The sequence below is a fragment of the Phyllopteryx taeniolatus genome, chromosome 8 (assembly GCF_024500385.1).
Source record: "Phyllopteryx taeniolatus isolate TA_2022b chromosome 8, UOR_Ptae_1.2, whole genome shotgun sequence".
NCBI lineage: Eukaryota > Metazoa > Chordata > Actinopteri > Syngnathiformes > Syngnathidae > Phyllopteryx > Phyllopteryx taeniolatus.
Window position 1 is genome coordinate 7,669,142 of NC_084509.1, and position 20,238 is coordinate 7,689,379.

The 20,238-nt window shown below is 41.4% G+C and overlaps 1 protein-coding gene across 4 annotated transcripts in view; it reads left to right on the forward strand.

The window, feature by feature from the left end:
• Positions 1 to 2,274: 2,274 nt before the first annotated feature.
• pitpnm3 (PITPNM family member 3) overlaps positions 2,275 to 20,238 on the forward strand; it is an 89,502-nt gene continuing 71,538 nt past the window's right edge. For 2 of the 4 annotated variants that reach the window (XM_061782767.1, XM_061782768.1), the window contains exons 1-2: positions 2,275 to 2,755; positions 12,302 to 12,397. In XM_061782767.1, coding sequence (XP_061638751.1) covers positions 2,731 to 2,755; positions 12,302 to 12,397 — 121 coding nt within the window. In that variant the 5' untranslated portion in view covers positions 2,275 to 2,730. The remainder of the gene's footprint in view (positions 2,756 to 12,301; positions 12,398 to 20,238) is intronic. The other 2 variants (XM_061782769.1, XM_061782770.1) reach the window with 1 other exon arrangement.

Below are 20,238 nucleotides of genomic sequence, written 5' to 3' on the forward strand. Positions count from 1 at the left end.
TTCTTCTATATGCATGAGTCTTGATTCAAAAGTTATGCATCAGTCACTACAGTGGACAGCTATTTAGAGCTGTGTTTTTCTGTATGAATGAGTCTTAATGTCAACGTGCAGGAGTCACTACAGTGGAGATGGCTATTCAAAAGCTACTTTTTTCTGTATGCATAAATCTTGGTATGAAAGTTAGGCATCAGTCCCTGGCGCTGCATTGGACAGCTACTGTATGCGAAACCTATTTTCTTCTAGATGCATGTCTTGATACCAAAGTTGCTCATCAGTCACTACATTGAACACGTTCCTCTGTTCAGGTTCCTCCAGCTCAGGTGCATCTGATTTCCACTGATCATCTTTGAGATGCTTCTAAAACTTGAATGGAGTCCACCTGTGGTAAATTCAGTTGATTGAACATCATTTGGAATGGAACACACCTGTCTACATAAGATCTCATAGTTGGCAGTGCATATCAGAGCAGAAACCAAGCAATGAAGTCTAAGGAATTGTCTGCAGACCTCAGAGACCGGCTTGTGTCAAGGCACAAATCTGGGGAAGGATACAAAAGAATTTCAGGAGCATTGAAGTTCCTGAAAAGCACTGTGTTCTCGAGTATTCTGAAATGGAAGAAGTTTGGAACCATCGGGGACCCTTCCTAGATCTGGCCGTCCGACCAAGCTGAGTAACCGGGGAAGAAGGGCCTTGGTCAGAGAGGTGAACAAGAACCCTTTGGTCACTAAGGCGGAGCTCCAGTGTTCCCTTGCGGAGATAGGAGAATTATCCAGAAGGTGAACCATTGCTAATGCACTCCACCAATCAGGCCTTTATGGTAGAGTGGGCAGACGGAAGCCACTTTTCACTAAAAGGCGCATGGCAGCCCGCTTGGAGTTTGCCAAAAGGCAACTTAAGGATTCTCAGACCTGCAGAAATAAAATTCTCTGGTCTGATGACACCAAAATAGAACTTTTTGGCCTGAATTGCAAGTGTCATACCTGGAGAAGAAGAAGCACTGCTCATCACCTGGCTAACACCATACCTACTGTGAAACATGGTGGAGGGAGCATCATGCTGTGTTTTTTTTTTTTTTTCTTCTGGAACTGCAGGAACTGGGCGACTTGTCCGCATAGAGAGTAAGATGTCAGCTGCCAAATATAGAGAAATTCTTCAAGAGAACTTGCTCCAGAGTGCTCTGGAACTCGGACTAGGGTGTCGATTCACCTACCAACACGTCAATGACTCAAAGCTCACGGCCAAGATAACAAAGGAGTGACCACAGAAGCAGCCTGTGAATGTCCTTGAGTGGCCCAGCCAGAGGCCGGACGTGAATTATATCGAAAATCTCCGGAAAGACCTAAAAACGGCTGTGCACCGACGGTGCCCATCCAACCTGACTGACCATGAGAGGATCTGCAGAGAAGAATGGGGGGAAAAAAATGCCCCAAAACAGTGCCAAGCTCATAGAGACATACCCAAGAAGACTTGAGGCTGTGATTCCTGCCAAAGGTGCTTCAGCAAAATATTAAGCCAAGGGTGTGAATACTTATCTACCTATTATGTTTTAAATGTTTACATTGTCAATAAATTTGCACAATTGTCTGAAAATAAGTTTTTACTTTGTCATTATGGGATATTTTGTGTAGATTTTCTTTGGAAAAAGAAAACTATACTCAAATCAGCTTTAAAATAAGTCTGTAACAGCAAAATGTGGAAAAGGTGAAGAGGTGTTAATACTTTCTGGTGGCACTGTGTATTGTAGAAGATTTTTAATAATAATAATCCATTATAGTAACTTTGACAAGGCTCATTCATATAGGAGAAAATAACCAATCCACTATAGTGAGTGATGTGCAACTTGAATGACATCAAGACTTACAGCTGTCCACTGTAGTGACTCGTGCATGCATATAGAAGAATACAGCTATTGAATAGCTGTCCACTGTAGTTACTAATGTCCAACTTTAACAGCATGTATATAACTGTACAATGTAGTGATGTGCAACGTTGCCATCAAGACTATATGAAAGAAAACTGCATTTCGAAAAGCCGTCCACTGTGGTGACTGATGCACAACATTGAAGGACGAAAACAGCTGAATAACAAACATATTTTGACATATCAGTACTGTTCAGTGGGTTGCGACACACGCACAATCGCACGCCCTAATGATCTCTGATGTAGATCAACGCACGTGAGACTGCACTTGATTGACGTTAATTGGCAACACGCTTTGCTGCTTTCAGGGACCTTTGAGACAAAACGGTCATTTATGGATGGCTGTTTGGGGTGGTGGTGACCGCCGAGGGGACGGATGCCCTTCAGTCGCTTCTGACGTGCGCACCGCTGGAGGCAGTGGCGCTGCAGACCGGTGGTACTCTGCTCCTCTTCTCTGGATTAACTAGCGAGGGGGGAAAAAGGAGGAGGAGGGAGGAAGAGCTGCTGGGTGGCCATGTGAGCAAAGTCTGCACAGAGACAACAAACCCTCCCCAAAGTATGCGCGGCGGCTACGGTGTTGCTGGTGCGGGCGGGGGCTGGTGGACGTCCGCTTGACACAGGTGGACGCGTAGCGAGGAGCGCGGCAGCTGATCGCCGCGAGAGGAGGCGCACCAGGCGACTGCGGTGCCAAGCTCACGTCGGCGTGCTCCCAGAGCGTTTTGGATGCGCTGCTCATCCCGCTTACCTCTTCATCATTTTGGTGATCAACTAGTCGATTGAGGAAGAGGAGCTCTCTGTGCAGAGGACAGCATGTCTAAGGAGGCGAGAGGAAGAGGTAAGCGAACATCTGCATGCATGCCCGCCCTGTGTGGTGTTAACAGGTACCTCCGTGTGCCTCCATCTGCTGGAATGTGAACACCTCGCTGTTTGTTTCTATTGGATCCTTCTCAGATGTGAGAGAAGGTTAGGTTAAAAGGTCAAACAAGGAGAAGGGGCCAAGAAAATACAGTATATGCATTTTTTTCCTTTTGATGTGGTTATGAGTGTTATGCCTTTAAGGTCAGTGCTTCAAGCCAGGGTTATGGTTTTGAAGCAGCGTTAGTATTTTAAATCAGGGTTTCAAGGCAAGGTTAGGGTTTCAAATTAGGCTTTCAAGACATGATTATGATGTCAAGCCCGGGTTAGGGTTTCCAATTAGGGTTCAAGAGAGTGTTAGGTTTTGAAGACAAGGTTCCATCCATCCATCCATCCATTTTCTGTACCGCTTTTGTCCTCACTAGGGTCGCGGGCGTGCTGGAGCCTATCCCAGCTATCTTCGGGCGAGAGGCTGGGTACACCCTGAACTGGTCGCCAGCCAATCGCAGGGCACATATAAACAAACAACCATTCACACCTAAGGGCAATTTAGAGTTTCCAATCAACCTACCATGCATGTTTTTGGGATGTGGGAGGAAACCGGAGTGCCCGGAAAAAACCCACGCAGGCACGGGGAGAACATGCAAACTCCACACAGGCAGGGCTGGGACTTGAACCCCGGTCCTCAGAGCTGTGAGGCAGATGTGCTAACCAGTCGGCCAAGACAAGGTTAGGGTTTCAAATTAAGATGTGTTTATGGTGTAAACCCTGGGTTAGAGTCTCCAATTTGGGGTTAAATTTCAGTTTGAAGGCAAAGTTAGGGTTTGAAATTAAGTTTTCAAGGCAAGGTTAGGCTTTGAAATTAGGGTTTGATGGCAAGGTTAGGGTTTCTATTAAAGTCTGAAGGCAAGGCTAGGGTTTCAAATTAGACTTTCAAGATGTGAGTCAAATCTGAGTTTGGGTTTGAAGGCAACGTTGGGGCTTCAAGACAGAGCTAGGGTTTCAAATCAGGCTTTGAAGAAAATGTTGGGGCTTTAAAACAAGGTTAGGGTATCAAATTAGTGTTATTAATTCCTAATCACTGGGCTGCAGAAAATTATCCAATTTCTCTTAATTGGGCCAAAAAATATGATCTTTGACAAAAGTGTCTTTGTTCACCTATGGCAGCGATGTAAAGTGACAGGCGGAACAATTAAATGTTCTTCCATTAGATGGCAGAAACCTGTGTATTCACCAATTTCAATTTATTCAACAGTATAATTAATCACTTTGTGTTCAATTCCTCACTGTGACATTGATCAAATCTATTTAATCTAACCGGGCCCAGCTTTCACAGTAAATTCATTATTTATTAGTAAAGTAGGACCAATTCATCATTATTTGAATATACTGATTGTACTTTTTGTGTCATTTTTGTTTTGGTTTGCCGTGAGCTTTAGCTCATTAAAATGATATGCCTTCTCTCAATAATGGTTGGGAAACACTGCTTGCTGGTATTCTTCTCGTGATGCTCATTGTTGTCACTGCACCAAACATATAGTTGATTGGTGCTTCAGTGTCATGGGGCAAGGCTATATCCTTCCAGCCTGTTCGACTTACCTTTTCCCCCCTGCCTGACATTTGCGCTCCTTTTCCACGAGGTGAGCGCGGAGGAAGGAATCTTCCACGGGGGGTCCGTATAATACCTCCACCTTATTACTCACTGCTGGGATAGGCAGCCTTAGCACGCACACACATTTTCTTCATTAGTATTTCCAAACATTTCATTGGGCCAAAGCTAGGTTTTACACGATCAGGATTTTTGGTGCCGATCAGCGAGTTAAAAAAAAAATATATATAACCGCTCACCGAGCCGATCACATGATGGAGCAATGTGTCTATTTAAATAACACGGGGAGAACATGCAAACTCCACACAGGGGAGGCCGGATTTGAACCCGGGCCCTCAGAACTGTGAGGCAGATGCAAAGCACGTATTTTACACTAGTAAATTACCATTGCACACCACCAAGCAAAAAAGTCACACAAAGTATAAATACCACTGAAATAATGATGATTTCGTCTCCATTTACTCACAAATTAACTTAGTGTGAAATCTGGGCCAGTAAAACACAGTTATTATTCTGTTGTATGAATGGAACTGGTGTATACACAGGTTAAATGTACCTTCTTCCATTTATTTTATTTAATTGTTTCGCCTGTCGTTATGTCACTGCCATAAATAAATAGATAGATGCTCAAAGATACATTATTTGTAGTCAATAAATAATAATTTTCTCAAAAATACCTGTTAGTGTGGGCTGGCTAATATTAGCATAATTTTAGCTTGAAGGGGACACAAGCTTGACTTTTTGTTGACTACAGCATGCTGAAAATGAAAAAAAAAAAAAAACAAGCTTGCGTGGTCTGGTTAATGTTAGCAGAATTTTGCAGCAAAGAACTGCAAGCTTGACTTTGTGTTAACCAATACACATGTTAGCATGGTATGGCTAATCCTAGCCTAAGGTTCGCATAAAAGAACTCCAAGCCTGCCTTTTTGTTGATTAACATATTTACATGAACTCTTCTAGAAGAGTAGCATAATGTTAGCATCAAAGAACTGCAAGCCTGACTTTTTGTTGACCAAATTAGAAGCTTGTTGACTTTAACACACAGACAGTATAAAAATGACCTGTTAGCGTGAACAGGCTAATGTTATCATTAATGAACTAACGGTTTGCTTATTCTTTCCCTTTCTTTGATAATGTGCCCCAAATTGTCTCACTGCGTGAACAGAAATGACCTGTTTTAATGAGCCAAATTTTAAAAGATAATTATATCATGCCAGTGCAACTTTATGTAAAACGAAATGATGAGAATGAAGATGATGGTGTAATGGCAACCAGCTCATTATTAGGAATTACAGTCTTACCAAGTCATGCTCAAGAACATTTGTGCACGTTCTCTGTATAAACCTTCCAATTTGTCGACTGCCTGAAATCATTTGGAGTGGGGGTTTACACACACTTAAAAACTCACAAAATTATGCACTTTTATTTTTGTTGCCTGAAACATACAGAAAGTGCAGAAAATACCTTTTAGCACAGGCTGGCTAATGTTAGCATTGAAGAACCACAAACTTACCTGTTGCCTTTGGCTGGTTCTACAGTATAGAGCTAAAAGCTGTCTGTAAAACACAAGCTTTACTTTTTGTTAACTAAAAAATGCAGGATGTAAATACTGAATACCTGTTAGCCTGGGCTGCTAAATGTTAGCATCACCGATCTGCAATTTTGACTTTTTGTTGAATAAAACATGCCAAAAGTGCAACAAATACTGTATATACCTGTAAGCAGGGGCTCATATGTTAGCGTCAAGGAACAACAAGTTTGACATTTTGTTGACTAATACATGCAGCAAGTACTCAAAAATTATACTACAGAGCAGACGTTTTGTTGACATGCGTTAAATGAAAAACTTTTTGTTGACTAAAAAAATGCTAAAAGTGCAAGAATACGTTAGCCGACCACAAGCGTGATGCGTTGTTGATGTAAATGAACAAAGGATCGTGAGGATAGTGTGAAAGAAACACACACCTGTGAGCATGGGCTGCCTAATATTAGCATCAGATTACTTGAAGGTTGACTTTTTGTCGACAAAAGTGAGTAGAGTGCAAAAATACATGTAAACTTGACTTTTTGTTGAGTAAAACATGCTTTGGGTGGGTTTGTCATTATGTGAAGACAAAGTAGACATTCATATCCTTTTTAGTGACCAATGAGCACTACGTAGCTTTTCCTAAGGCTACATTTCCCTTGTTTAGTCATTATGTCTGCCAACAACAAACAATTTTACTTTTTCTTTCTAATTAGCTCACAGTCATCTCTGTCATCTGTGCAGCTCACTTCCACTTAATAGTGTGACTTATAGCCCCCCTGAGCCGTTTATATTCCTCGTATTAAATGAAAGGCCATCAGTCTGGAACTTTTCCTTTTTATTTGCCTCCCAATTGAATAAATGGGCATGGACTTGTTGTTCTGTTATGCGGCTGGCTAAAAATAGCAACACCTATACACCTCCGTCTGTGTTCTGAATGTTAACGCACCACTTCCACAAGACACTGCTTATTATTAGTTGTATATGCAGGTATGCTGCATCGTATGGTATGGTATTGTCCTATTTAACAGGCAGTCGCCATTTAGCTAACGCATTCTGCCTGTGTTCTTTCATGCATTGTATTTGAGCGCACAAAACGGCCTTAATAGAAATGTAATGGATGTTTGCCATGGTGGCGACGGCAGGGAAGCGGCTCACTGCCGCTGTCTGTTTTATTGATGGTTGGATGATGAGTGGGCGGATGAGTGATGGTATGGATGGATTAAGATGGATGGATTGGTGTATTTGTGGTGGGAAGGATTGATGAGTCAGTGGGTGAACAGATGGATTTAGATGGGTTGACGGATAGATGCATGATGAAGTGATGAATGGGTGTCAGTTGATAGATAGATTGGTTGGATGGATGGTTAAATGGATTGATGAATCCACTGGTGAATGGGTGGATGGATGTATTTGAATTGGTGGATGGTGTGATGGACGGGTGGGTCCGTGGATACAGTAGAGGCATTGGTTGGATGGACGAGTAGATTTATGATTGGATCCAATGAATTGGCTGGTGATTGGGTGGATGGATGGGTGGACATGTAGATGGTGGGATGGGTGGATATGTGGTTTGATGGATGGATTGATGGTGGGTCAGTGGCTAGATGAATTGGTTGGTTGAATAGATGGATGAAGATTTGGATGGCGGGCTGATTGATGGATGGGTAGGTTGGGAGAAAGCTCGACGCCAGGACGATGTAGGGATAGGTTGGTGGGATGGATCCGTTGAATGGGTGGATGGATGGTTAGCTGGATTCATGAATGAGCGGGTCAGTAGGTGAATGGTGAGGTAAAAAAAGCTCTGAGGCTTTGCGGTGAGAGGCTTTTAACCACCTTCCTGCTGACTGATGGGAAGCCACTCTGCCAGTCTCAGGTGGAGAACAAAGTAGTGGAAACATTGTTTTCCATTCCCCATTAATTGGATCAGAGAGCTCAGGATTCTTTTTTTCCTCATTGTTGTTACAATTCCGAATAAGCAGCCTCATGTGGCAAGATGATGATGATTATTATATTTCACCCCTTCTGCTCAGCTGCTTAGTCACGCAGTACGAGTGGTCTTTATACCTTAATGGGAGTCATAGATAGACAGTATATGGTTTAAGAGGGGATGGTCAGAGAGAAAAGAGAGAACAAAATGACCAAAGACTGAAACTGCAACAGGTCCTCCTATTTGGACTTAATTGGGGGACGAGGAAATAAAGAAGGAGAAACAGAGTAAAAAGAAGTAACAAAAGACACCCGTTGGGGAACGTAAGAATCAACATGGAGAAAATAGCAAAAAGCAACAATAGCAACAACAACAGCAATTAAGGGACAAGGTGATGAATAATGAGAAGAGAGAAGGGAGCTGCTCCAACATAAAAAGCTATACAGAGCCCCCATTTCGCATGACCGAGCAGGACAGGGTTTAAAAAGAAAAGGACAGAAGAGAGCAAAGGGCAACAACAAGAATACCTGTTGGAACCTGGTTCGGGAATTTTGGAATGGACAAGGTTGAAAAAGAGCAAAAAGCAACAACACCACCTGTTGGAACTTGGTTGGGGATCTTTAAATAAACAAGGAGAGATGAGAAAGCAAAAAGCAACAACAATAACAACAACAGGTTTGGGGAGCTTGGGGATAAACAAGGACAAAGAGAGTGGAAAATGCAAAAAATAACACTGGTTGGAACCTGGCTGGGGAATCTGTGGAGAAACAAGGGGAAAAAAACAAGGAGAAATGAAAGAGCAACAACAAGAATATAAATGGTAGTAAAATAGCTATTAAAAGTGGGAAAGGACAAGGAGAGAGCCAAAAACAACACCACCCCCTGGGGATGAGTGAGGAGAAATGAGACTGCAAAAACCAGACAAAAAGACAACAACAAAATCTGTTAGAACCTGTTTGTGGAACCTGGAGCTAAACAAGGAGGGAAGATAGCGCGACAACCACAATAACAACTGTTGTAATCTGGTTGAGAAATTGGGGATTAGCAAGGGCAAAAAGAAAAGCAGAAAGTAACAAAAAAACACACGTTAGAACCTGGTTGGCCATCCTTTGACATATAAGGAGAGAAAAGAGAACAAAAAGCAAGAACAATAAGACCTGCTGGAACATGGCTGTGAGATCTAGGGGATAAACAAGGAGAAAAGAGAGCAAAAAGGAACAACAGCAGCAACAAGTAAAGCTGTGACCTTCACAGTGTTGCTTTTAGTGTAGTGTCTGAGTGCAACACAACTAACACAGTTGTTTGTGCGAATTGGCTGGATGAGCACGTAGCACGAGGATGTCCATCACTGCAGTAGTGAGGACGGATGGTGTCCAGTGGAACTGGGTTACAGTGTGTCAGTGTGTGATTGTGTTAGAGCGTGTGTGATTGTGTGATAATGTACACCACTCATTTGACATTTTTGGAGGGCAGATTAATGCAGTGTCCGCCTCTCATCGACTGCAGCAATTGATTGCGCCGCAATGAGTTTTGATTGAATTGTAGGGCGAGATATTAATAGCAAGTTCTGGCCACTCACCAGTGTGGGTATCATCGTCATCCAGTCAGCGCCGTCCATCCTCAGCGCATCTTTAACAAAGGTCGGTTGGATTTCTACGTTCGCCTCGTTGACTTGAACGCGCCTGCGTTTTGTTTGGAGGCCTCCGGTCTTTTCAAGTTAAAAAGGATCTCCTTTAGGAATAAAATGGAAACATTCCCACATGTAATCATGCTGACTCATGGTCCAGCCCAGAAATGACTATTCTGGAATTCACTGTTTTCAAAGAAAACAAGTTCTCTTAAGGTCACACTTGAATTTTGTTTGTAATATCACTGTGGGAAAAATATTTTGGGGAATAAAGTTGTGATGTTATGAGAAACAAAATTAGAATTTTAAGAAAAAGTTGGAATAATACAAGGAAAAAAACCACCATTTTACATGGATAACGTAACACTATTTCACGGAAAATGTTGGAATTTTAACATTAAAAAACTTTACATTTTTAATAATACCAGAAAAAGTTGACGTGAAAGAAATTAACAGCGCCTCGGGCTGGGCTATCGGACGCCTCCTTCCGCAGAGATCATCGTCTCAGTGGAGAGCTGAGGCTATTTGCAACCCTGAGCCATGAATCCGCCCAAGAACCAACTACAACTGCGCATATGTGCAGAAATTAGGCACAATCAGTCAAAATTGGGCACGGTGGGGACTGGTTAGAGCGTCAGCCTCACAGTTCTGAGGACCTGGGTTCAATCCCTGGCCCCGCCTGTGTGGCGTTTGCATGTTCTCCCCGTGCCTGCGTGGGTTTTCTCCGGGCACTCCGGTTTCCTCCCACATCCCAAAAACATGCATTAATTGGAGACTCTAAATTGCCCGTAGGCATGACTGTGGGTGCAAACGGTTGTTTGTTTCTATGTGCCCTGCGATTGGCTGGCAACCAGTTCAGGGTGTACGCCGCCTCCTGCCCGATGACAGCTGGGATAGGCGCCAGCACGACTGCGACCCTAGTGAGGAGAAAGCGGCTCAGAAAATGGATGGATGGAAGTCAAAATTGTCTCAGCCATAAGCACAGGTTAAAAATCGTGAAATATTTACGGTAGAATTCTTTTAAAAGTAAATGCGCCGTGGCAGCAGTCGTAGCTCTTGTCAGAATAAAGTAAGTAGTATGATATTGTAAGATTGGTTCTGATTCGGATCTGAAAATTCAGATTTGTTGATCACGTTTTTAAGGCCCACTCGAATCCCAGTTCGAGTCACCACCGATTTGTGCACAGCCATAATATTTCCATAATGCATTACATTACATCATAGCATATGATGAGTAAAAGTTGGACAAAAGGCTCAAATCAGGTAGAGCGATCAGCGTGCAGTATCCCTCACTAACTTTTTAAAACGATGATCTTGCAATGAATGAGGTGACTTTTCGTGTTCCAGTCATTTGAAAGCCGAATGAATTCTAGGCGTCTATTGAAGTGTTTTCATGTATCCAGCACATGGACATGCTGCAGGCAATCAATAAAATAACACCCACTGTGTGTTATTTTTGTGCCATTGTGACCATAACCATAACAAATGATGTCACGTGTTGCTCAGCATTTGTTTCTGTCGAGCTTTTCTATCCGTAAGTATACACACATGGATGGTAATAAAAAAAAAACATCACGAAAGCTAGTGCTGAATATTGATTTGATTTCATCCATTTCCATCCCAAACACTGTTTATTGATCTCACTTGTTCACCTTCTTCACAGACATCCCATTCTGATATTATTTTAAGCAAGCACTTAGCCAGTTTTTTGAAGAATTGTTCACTTTATGCACTATTTGCTACCACTATTTAATGCTCGTAACGTACATTTTTGCCAGCATTTCAAAACAAAAAATTGTCCAAGGTACAGTTCATACATCAAATAACTTATAAGTCAGGTGCTGTAACTCGTAAGTCGAGGTACCTCTGTATTTGGGATATTGGAAATGTTTAGCCTGACTTTGTACTTATTTAGCTAATCCATACACAATGTAATGTAGGATTTCCTCAATTTAGTTTTTTTCTCTTCAATCGTCTCTTTTTGAACTGCATTTTATTCTTTTTTTTTTTAGCATTTGAACAATAAAAATAATACTTGCAGTTGTTTTGCTGTGCATGTAGTTATGTATGTAATATCCTCAATTTCTAATTTAATTTATTTCTAATGTTGTCTTTTATAGTATTTTATTGATTTAAAAAAATATATCCAATTATTATTTTCATGTATTTGAAAATAGTACTTAGAATTGATGAGCTTAGTTTTGTACTTATTTTGTCGTTAATGCTATCGGTTATGTATATATTTCTTTCTTATTTAATTTATTATTTTTATTTATGAAATTATTTTTAATGCATTTATTTTAATAACACTTAAGAGAACTGATGTTGTTTTATTGTACTTTTTTTGCTGTATTCGCTAATTTATGTAATATCTGTAAATCTAATTTTTAAAAAATCTTTTAAATGAATAACATTTGAAAACAAGAATTTAAGTTAATTAATAATCATATACAGAATGGAAATACTGTATTTAGGTGTATGATTTGATAGCTGATAGCTGAAGCTGATACCTGAGAGTTAAAAAAAAAAAAAAAAAAAAAAAGTGAATTGCTACAAAAATGATCACCGATTGTATACTGGCTGCACATATTTCACAATTAATATTTTTTCAATTAATTTTGGAGAAAGTCTTAGGATTGTCTGACCTGCAAGTGCTGGAAAGCGTATCTTGCAAGACCTCAGTTCAGTGAGCTTCAAAGTGTAAACTGTGGATGTAGTTTTGATTTTTCTTTGGCTTTTTGCATATGATGCATATTCCAGTTAAGAGAACTCACAATCAAGGCAAACTAACACAGCGTGTTTGTGTGCCCCCCCAACCCCCCGCCCCCCACAAAGGTTCGTCACGCAAGCACAGCGCCACCCACTGGTGTCTGCAGAACATTGCGCAAGAATCTGTGGACACCTCTGATGAGGAGTTTTTCGATGCGCGAGGTTGGTGTTTTGCTCATATAATATACTGTATATTACTATGCTTATAAAAACAACAAATAATGCATAGCAGGAAGCAATCAAGCAGGAAGAATGTATTTTTTCTTGGGAAAAAAATTGGGGGAGGTGAAATTTATCTGGTAGCCTAAGGAAGTTTTGTCATCGTATGTGTATTTTATTTTATTTATTAGCTGGATAGGCTCCAGCATGCCCGCGACCCTAGTGAGGAGAAGCGGCTCAGAAAATGGATGGATGGATGCTTTTAACATAATGCAGCCCTATGGGGGGCACAAGCCAATGCAAATTGTAGGCCGGTCCCAAGCCCGGATAAATGCAGAGCGTTGCGTCAGGAAGGGCATCCGTCTTAAAACTTTGCCAAACAAATATGAGCATTCATCCAAAGAATTCTATAATGGATCGATCGTGGCCCGGGTTAACAACATCCGCCACCGGCGATGTCAACCTGTAGTGCGCCGGTGGAAATTCAGCTACTGTGGGTCGAATTCGAAGAAGAAGAGGTGGAAAGGGGGTTCTTCGGCAGAAAGAGAACAGGAAAGCACAGAGCCTAAAACTGAATGTGGGGACTTTGAATGTTGGGACTATGACAGGAAAATCTCGGGAGTCGGTTGACATGATGATTAGGAGAAAGGTTGATATATTGTGTGTCCAGGAAACCAGGTGGAAAGGCAGTAAGGCTAGAAGTTTAGGGGCAGGGTTTAAATTATTTTACCATGGTGTAGATGGGAAGAGAAATGGAGTCGGGGTTATTTTAAAAGAAGAGTTGGCTAAGAATGTCTTGGAGGTGAAAAGAGTATCAGATCGAGTGATGAGGCTGAAACTTGAAATTGAGGGTGTTATGTGTAATGTGATTAGTGGCTATGCCCCACAGGTAGGATGTGACCTAGAGGTGAAAGAGAAATCCTGGAAGGAGCTAGACGAAGTAGTTCTGAGCATCCCAGACAGAGAGAGAGTCGTGATTGGTGCAGATTGTAATGGACATGTTGGTGAAGGAAATAGGGGTGATGAAGAAGTGATGGGTAAGTACGGCATCCAGGAAAGGAACTCGGAGGGACAGATGGTGGTAGACTTTGCAACTGGCTTTGCAACTTTTATTGATAAAAGTAAAAAAACATTTAATTTTACTGTGTTTTCTTATAAATACATTTTGAAAATGTAATGTAAATTTACAGGTGGTAAATGGTAGTATTATAATCATGATGCTAATAATAATAGGAACGTTTCTGGGATTTAAAATGAATTCAGACACAATAATAATAATAATAATAATTAATTATTAATAGTAATAGTAATTTAATCTACTACTACTACTAATAATAATTTCTGAGGTTAAGGCAATAGCAAAAAAATATTAAACCTTTTTTAAGACGTGTGTCTGCAACACCTGGAGTACATGCCAATTTTTTAAATGTAAGAATAGAAATGTGTTTCCCTTGTGAATAAAAAATAAAAATCCATTATACATGAAATATGTTGGCAGTAAAAGTAATTTTGACTAATGCAACACAGACTAAGACTTTTTCTCATATAGTACTTATCAGAAAAAAACACTTGGAACTTTAGTCTTGTGATTACCTTTTTATCCTTGGAAAAAGACCATCGGATGGATCTATCCATTTTCTGTACCACTTGTCCTCACTAGGGTCGCGGGCATGCTGGCGCCTATGTCAGCTGACTCTTGGCGAGAGGCAAGGTACACCCTGAAATGGTCGCCAGCCAATTGCAGGGCACATATAGACAAACAATCATTCACGCTCACATTCACACCTATGTATCTTTTCTAGTTGACGCAGAATATAAATGTACTGAATATACATGGAGACAGAGAGGAGTTTTTTATTACCATCCATGTGTGTATACTTACGGATGGAAAAGCTCGACAGAAACAAATGCTGAGCAACACGCGACATCATTTGTTATGATTATGGTCACAATGGCACAAAAATAACACACAGTGGGTGTTATTTTATTGATTGCCTACAGCATGTCCATGTGCTGGATACATGAAAACACTTCAATAGACGCCTAGAATTCATTCGGCTTTCAAATGACTGGAACACGAAAAGTCACCTCATTCATTGCAAGATCATCGTTTTAAAAAGTTAGTGAGGTATACTGCACGCTGATCGCTCTACCTGATTTGAGCCTTTTGTCCAACTTTTACTCATCATATGCTATGATGTAATGTAATGCATTATGGAAATATTATGGCTGTGCACAAATCGGTGGTGACTCGAACTGGGATTCGAGCGGGCCTTAAAAACGTGATCAACAAATCTGAATTTTCAGATTTCCCTAGAGCCAACTTCCGTAGCCGGGGATCGGATCGCCAAGGTCCCCGCCTTCGGCCACCGCCCAGCTCACACTGCACCCGACCCCTATGGCCCCTCCCATAGGTGGTGAGCCCATGGGAAGGGGGACCCACGTTACCCTTTCGGGCTGTGCCCAGCCGGACCCCATGGGTGCAGGCCCGGCCACCAGGCGCTCGCCTTCGAGGCCCACCACCAGGCCTGGCTCCAGTGGGGGGCTCCGGTGACCCGCGTCCGGGCAAGGGAAAACGAAGTCCATTGTTTGTCGTCATCATTAGGGGTCTTTGAGCCATGCTTTGTCTGGTCCCTCACCTAGGACCTGTTTGTCATGAGTGACCCTGCCAGGGGCATAAAGCCCCAGACAACTTAGCTCCTAGGATCACTGGGACACACAAACCCCTCCACCACGACAAGGTGACGGCTCAAGGAGGGGAGAATTATGACGTGGTCCTTGGAAAAATGTACATAATAATGCAAAGAGAATGAAATAAATAAACAAACCTGCTCTTATAGCACAAACGTGAGCCTGAAACTGTGACCAGTAGTTGACGTTGTCGCGGGTTCTCCTCTTGTTCGCCTGAGTAGTTTTCCCCTCCTCGGACTCTGCTATCGTTGTTAGAGGCTAGCGAGCTAAGCTAAGCTAACCAAAGCTTCAAAGTGCACGGTGAGTTGCCACATGTCGCACAGACGCATCCTTAATGAGAATTTCTTGTTAGCCTCTTTCTCTTCTGTTATCCACCAGACAGACCGATGTTTTAAACATCAATAAAAGTCCTTAAACAGAAACACACACGCACACATACTGGTGTGTCTCATCCAACCTCTAGGGGCACTACCCAAAAGAGTGACTAGATGTGGGGCCTATATTAGGACATGAGGAAGAGAAATTATGATGATGATGATGATGATGATGATGAAGAAGAATAAAAAAGGAGTGTTGTGGTAACTGCTGTGTGCTAACTGAAAAATCAAGCTAAGTAAAAGGAATTACAAGTTTTTCTTGGAAATAAAAGCATACATATACACCTCCATATGAAGCCTGTCATGCTTAAATCCAAGCCATTATTACCTAGTTTCGATACAATTGATTGATTACCTTTTAAAATGAATTAAATCGATATATTTACATCCGGAAGGCTAACTGGCAGAGCACACATTGGTCCAGTTGGATCGTAGGAATAGAAATTGATAGATCGATATGATGAATGAAACGTTACACCACTACTGCAAAGGGAAAGTGGCCACGGGGGATCAAATTAATGTATTTTAAAGAAATTGCCAATATGACTCTAAAATGGCTGCTTAAAACCAAACTGTCAGACGTACTGTGTGTTGTTGGGCATGGTTTCTTGGTACTTTTGTTGGTTTACTCATGATGATAGACATTCCTTTCAAATGTCATGTTGCTAGGTCAAACTGGCTTCAGGAGTAAATTTAATTCGTTTTTAAAGGACACCAGGAAATTGCCCACACTTGAAATGAATACTTAAAACCAAAATTGCTGACTTACTGTCTTTTCTGGCATGGGCATGGTCCAACCCCAATTCCAATGAACTTGTGGGACGTTGTGTTAAACATAAATAAAAACAGAATACAATGATTTGCAAATCATGTTCAACCTATATTTAATTGAATACACTACAAAGACAAGATATTTAATGTTTCAACTGATAAACTTGATTTTATGGCACGTTCCAAAAAAGCTGGGACAAGTGGCAAAAAAGACTTAGAAAGTTGAGGAATGCTCATCAAAAACCTGTTTGGAACATCGCACAGGTGAACAGGCTCATTGGGAACAGGTGCGTGCCATGATAGGGTATATAAGGAGCTTCCCTGAATTGCTCAGTCATTCACAAGCAAAGATGGGGCAAGGTTCACCTCTTTGTGAACGGGTGCGTGAGAAAATAGTTGAACAGTTCAAAGTCAATGTTCCCCGACGTACAATTGCAAGGAATTTCATCATCTACGTTCCATAATATCATCAAAAGGTTCAGATAATCTGGAGAAATCACTGCATGTAAGCGTCAAGGCCGAAAACAAACATTGAATGCCCGTGACCTTCGTTCCCTCAGGCGGCACTGCATCAAGAACCAACATCAATGTGTAAAGGATATCCCCACATGGGCTCAGGAACACTTCAGAAAACCAATGCCAGTAAATACAGTTCGGCGCTACATCCGTAAGTGCAACTTGAAACTCTACTATGCAAGGCAAAAGCCATTTATCACCAACACCCAGAAACGCCGCCAGCTTCTCTCATCCCGAGTTCATCTAAGATGGACTGATGCAAAGTGGAAAAGTGTTCTGTGATCCGACGAGTCCACATTTCAAATTGTTTTTAGAAATTGTGGACGTCGTGTCCTCCGTCCGGGCCAAAGAGGAAAAGAACCATCCGGACAGTTATGAACGCAAAGTTCAAAAGCCAGCATCTGTGATGGTATGGGGCTGTGTTAGTGTCAATGGCATGGGTAACTTACACATCTGTGAAGGCACCATTAATGCTGAAAGGTACATACAGGTTTTGGAGAAACATATGTTGCCATCCAAGCAACGTCTTTTTCATGGACGCCCCTGCTTATTTCAGCAAGACAATGCCAAACCACATTCTGCACGTGTTCCAACAGTGTGGCTTCGTAGTAAAAGAGTGCGGGTACTAGACTGGCCTGCCTGCAGTCCAGACCTGTCTCCCATTGAAAATGTGTGGCGCATTATGAAGCGTAAAATACGACAACGGAGACCCCGGACAGTTGAACAGCTGAAGTTTTACATCAAGCAAGAATGGGAAATAATTCCTCCTACAAAGCTTCAACAATTAGTGTCCTCAGTTCCCAAACGTTTATTGAATGTTGTTAAAAGAAAAGGTGATGTAACACAGTGGCAAACATGACCCTGTCCCAGCTTTTTTGGAACGTCTTGCAGCCATAAAATTCTAAGTTAATGATTATATGCTAAAAACAATAACGTTTATCAATTTAAACATTAAATATCTTGTCTTTGTAGTGTATTCAATTAAATATAAATCGAACATGATTTGCAAATCATTGTATTCTCTTTTTATTTATGTTTAACACAATGTCCCAACTTCATTGAAATTTGGGTTGTACATTTAACACTGCACAATGTTAACACCACATTGTACATTTACTTTTCTGCGGCAAATACATACTCCCATACAACCATAATTTCTGTGCAACGGATTTCCTTTCATCCTCTGTCAATTCGTCTCATTATGCAAATGGCTGCCATCAAATTCGGATTAACAACGCAGAAAATTTGTCAAGCGCTCGCGCTGCGAGACAATGCGGCGATTGAATCGGCAGCCTCGGGGGCCCTGCGGCAGCAGCCTGTCAAGATCAAATATTAGCACAACTCAGCAGTATAAATATGTAAGAACAAACTGGCTGTTGAGTTCCGCACTAATGAAACACCTTTCAACTGATTCTATAATGTGCAGAAACAGGCGCAATAGACTACACTGCCAAATCCATCGGAGCACACCACAGGAATGAGATGACACCTCGTTGTGTTAGGACAACTACTGAAAATTGTGTCTCACTGAGCAGCTGATGAAGATAAGATGCTGCTGGTAGCTGTGTGAAGCTGTGAAAGAGGAATACAATACACAGCAGAGCCAGACAAATGAATGCATGTAACCAATCTGAAATTGCTTCGTGTCTTCGTCATTATTATACGAAGGCCAAATAAATCACCTACGCACCTACTACTTTTTGGTAGATTCAGCACCCGAAGCCAGTTTCACATAGCAACAGGAACTTTGGTAGACATGTCTATCATCAGTAGACCCAAAAATAAAAGTCTCAAAATGCCATGCTTGAAAATATTCAGGAGGTTTGCCGCTTTGGTTTGAAGCGGCCATTTGACTGTCTCTCTTGCCATTTCCAGGGGTCGTCCGAGAGATTGTGTTTGATCGCTACCAAATTTGAACCACATCTAGTAATCAAGTGACTCGCCATGAAACATAACTACTCATGATTCAGTTCACTTTTTGTTTTTAAACTCTTAACAACTTAGCTTCACAAGGTTATATCTTGACTAAACGTCGTGTGTGTAATGGAGGTCCTGCCCAAAAGAGATTCCTCAGTGCTCCGTACTGGCAGATGATACCCCAATTTCTTTCAAACTCCTTATACTCTCATCATGTCCTGTGTTGGGCACATCTCCCAACTTTAAATTTGGACTCAAGTGGCAAAGCAAATTTGGTCGTTTGAAGGCCACATGGTTCAGTTATAACAAGTATTTCTTTAATATTCAGCTTTTACTGAACATGATAAAGCACAAAGGGATGGAAGATGGCATAATTTTGTGTTTTCATGTCCTTTCTATTACATCTTTCATCTTGTTCTTGTGTGTGATTACAGCATCCGAGCTAGAAATCAGTCACTGGTGTTGTCTGTGTGTTTCCTTGCATGTAACACTTAATACTGATAGTGAAGGTTAGCCGAAAGTCTTTTCCTCCAGGCGTTTGCCAACAACACGTTAGTACAGCGTGTACCTTCTTCAATATAAATACTGAAAGAGAGCTTGAGGGACAGTCATCAAAAAAATAATTGTTCCAGGCCTTGGAGAAATAGTGTTTGTCAAGAGACTTTTGATCACATCCAAGCTGTTGTCACTCTTCTTTTGCTTCACTCCTCTAAGGACGTCACATTGTAAGACATTCTTGGCTCACACTTGTCTATTCTACTTTATGATAAGGTTCTAAAGCTGTGAAAACATTTGGATGATCTATCTATTGTGACCTTATTTCTGAGCTGCAGCAAACTTCAACTCCTGCAGGATTTATCTACAGCTGATGGTGTCATTGTTTGTTCTTTAGGGAAGAGGGGTTTTGAATGAAAGGAGGATTTTCCTGATTTGACTGAATTGAGAAAAGTGACACATCAAGTTTGATCAAGATATGACCTTGAAGAGGCGTGTTTCCTTTCCCTGGTGAAGGCCCAAAGGGCTTCACAATTCAGTTGTGCATCAGGTTCCAATCCACTTTGGTGAATTCCTTAGTAGGCTTTCTTTATAACACGAGCCCTGGAATTAGCCCAAAACAGCTACGTATTTCAAACCAAAATGTCCGACTTCATCTGCGTTTCCAGAAAATGGTTTTTGACGTGTTTGTGCCCCCTTTTATAATGGACGTGTCCGTCGGTGGAACTGGTGTTGGGGGGCCAATTCTTTGAGTCAAGCTCTGACCTTGTAGAGCTGAGTAATTGGAAATATATGTTTTATGATGAGTCATCAAACTTCTGCTATGCTGTACCCACATGTAATGATGAAAACTATACACAGTATTTTCAAAATTTAGCATTGTTCATTTGTCTAATACAGTACATGTGATTTAAATTTGGTATAAATCTGACAAAATCTCAGGTTCTTCTTTATGGACCCCTGGAAGTGGATAAAATGGCAGATTTGTGTATTTTAATGTGTAGCTTGAGATTTTTTCTGTGAATCTAGTCATGATAGACATGCCTATCAAATTCTATGTTGCAATGTTGAACTGGC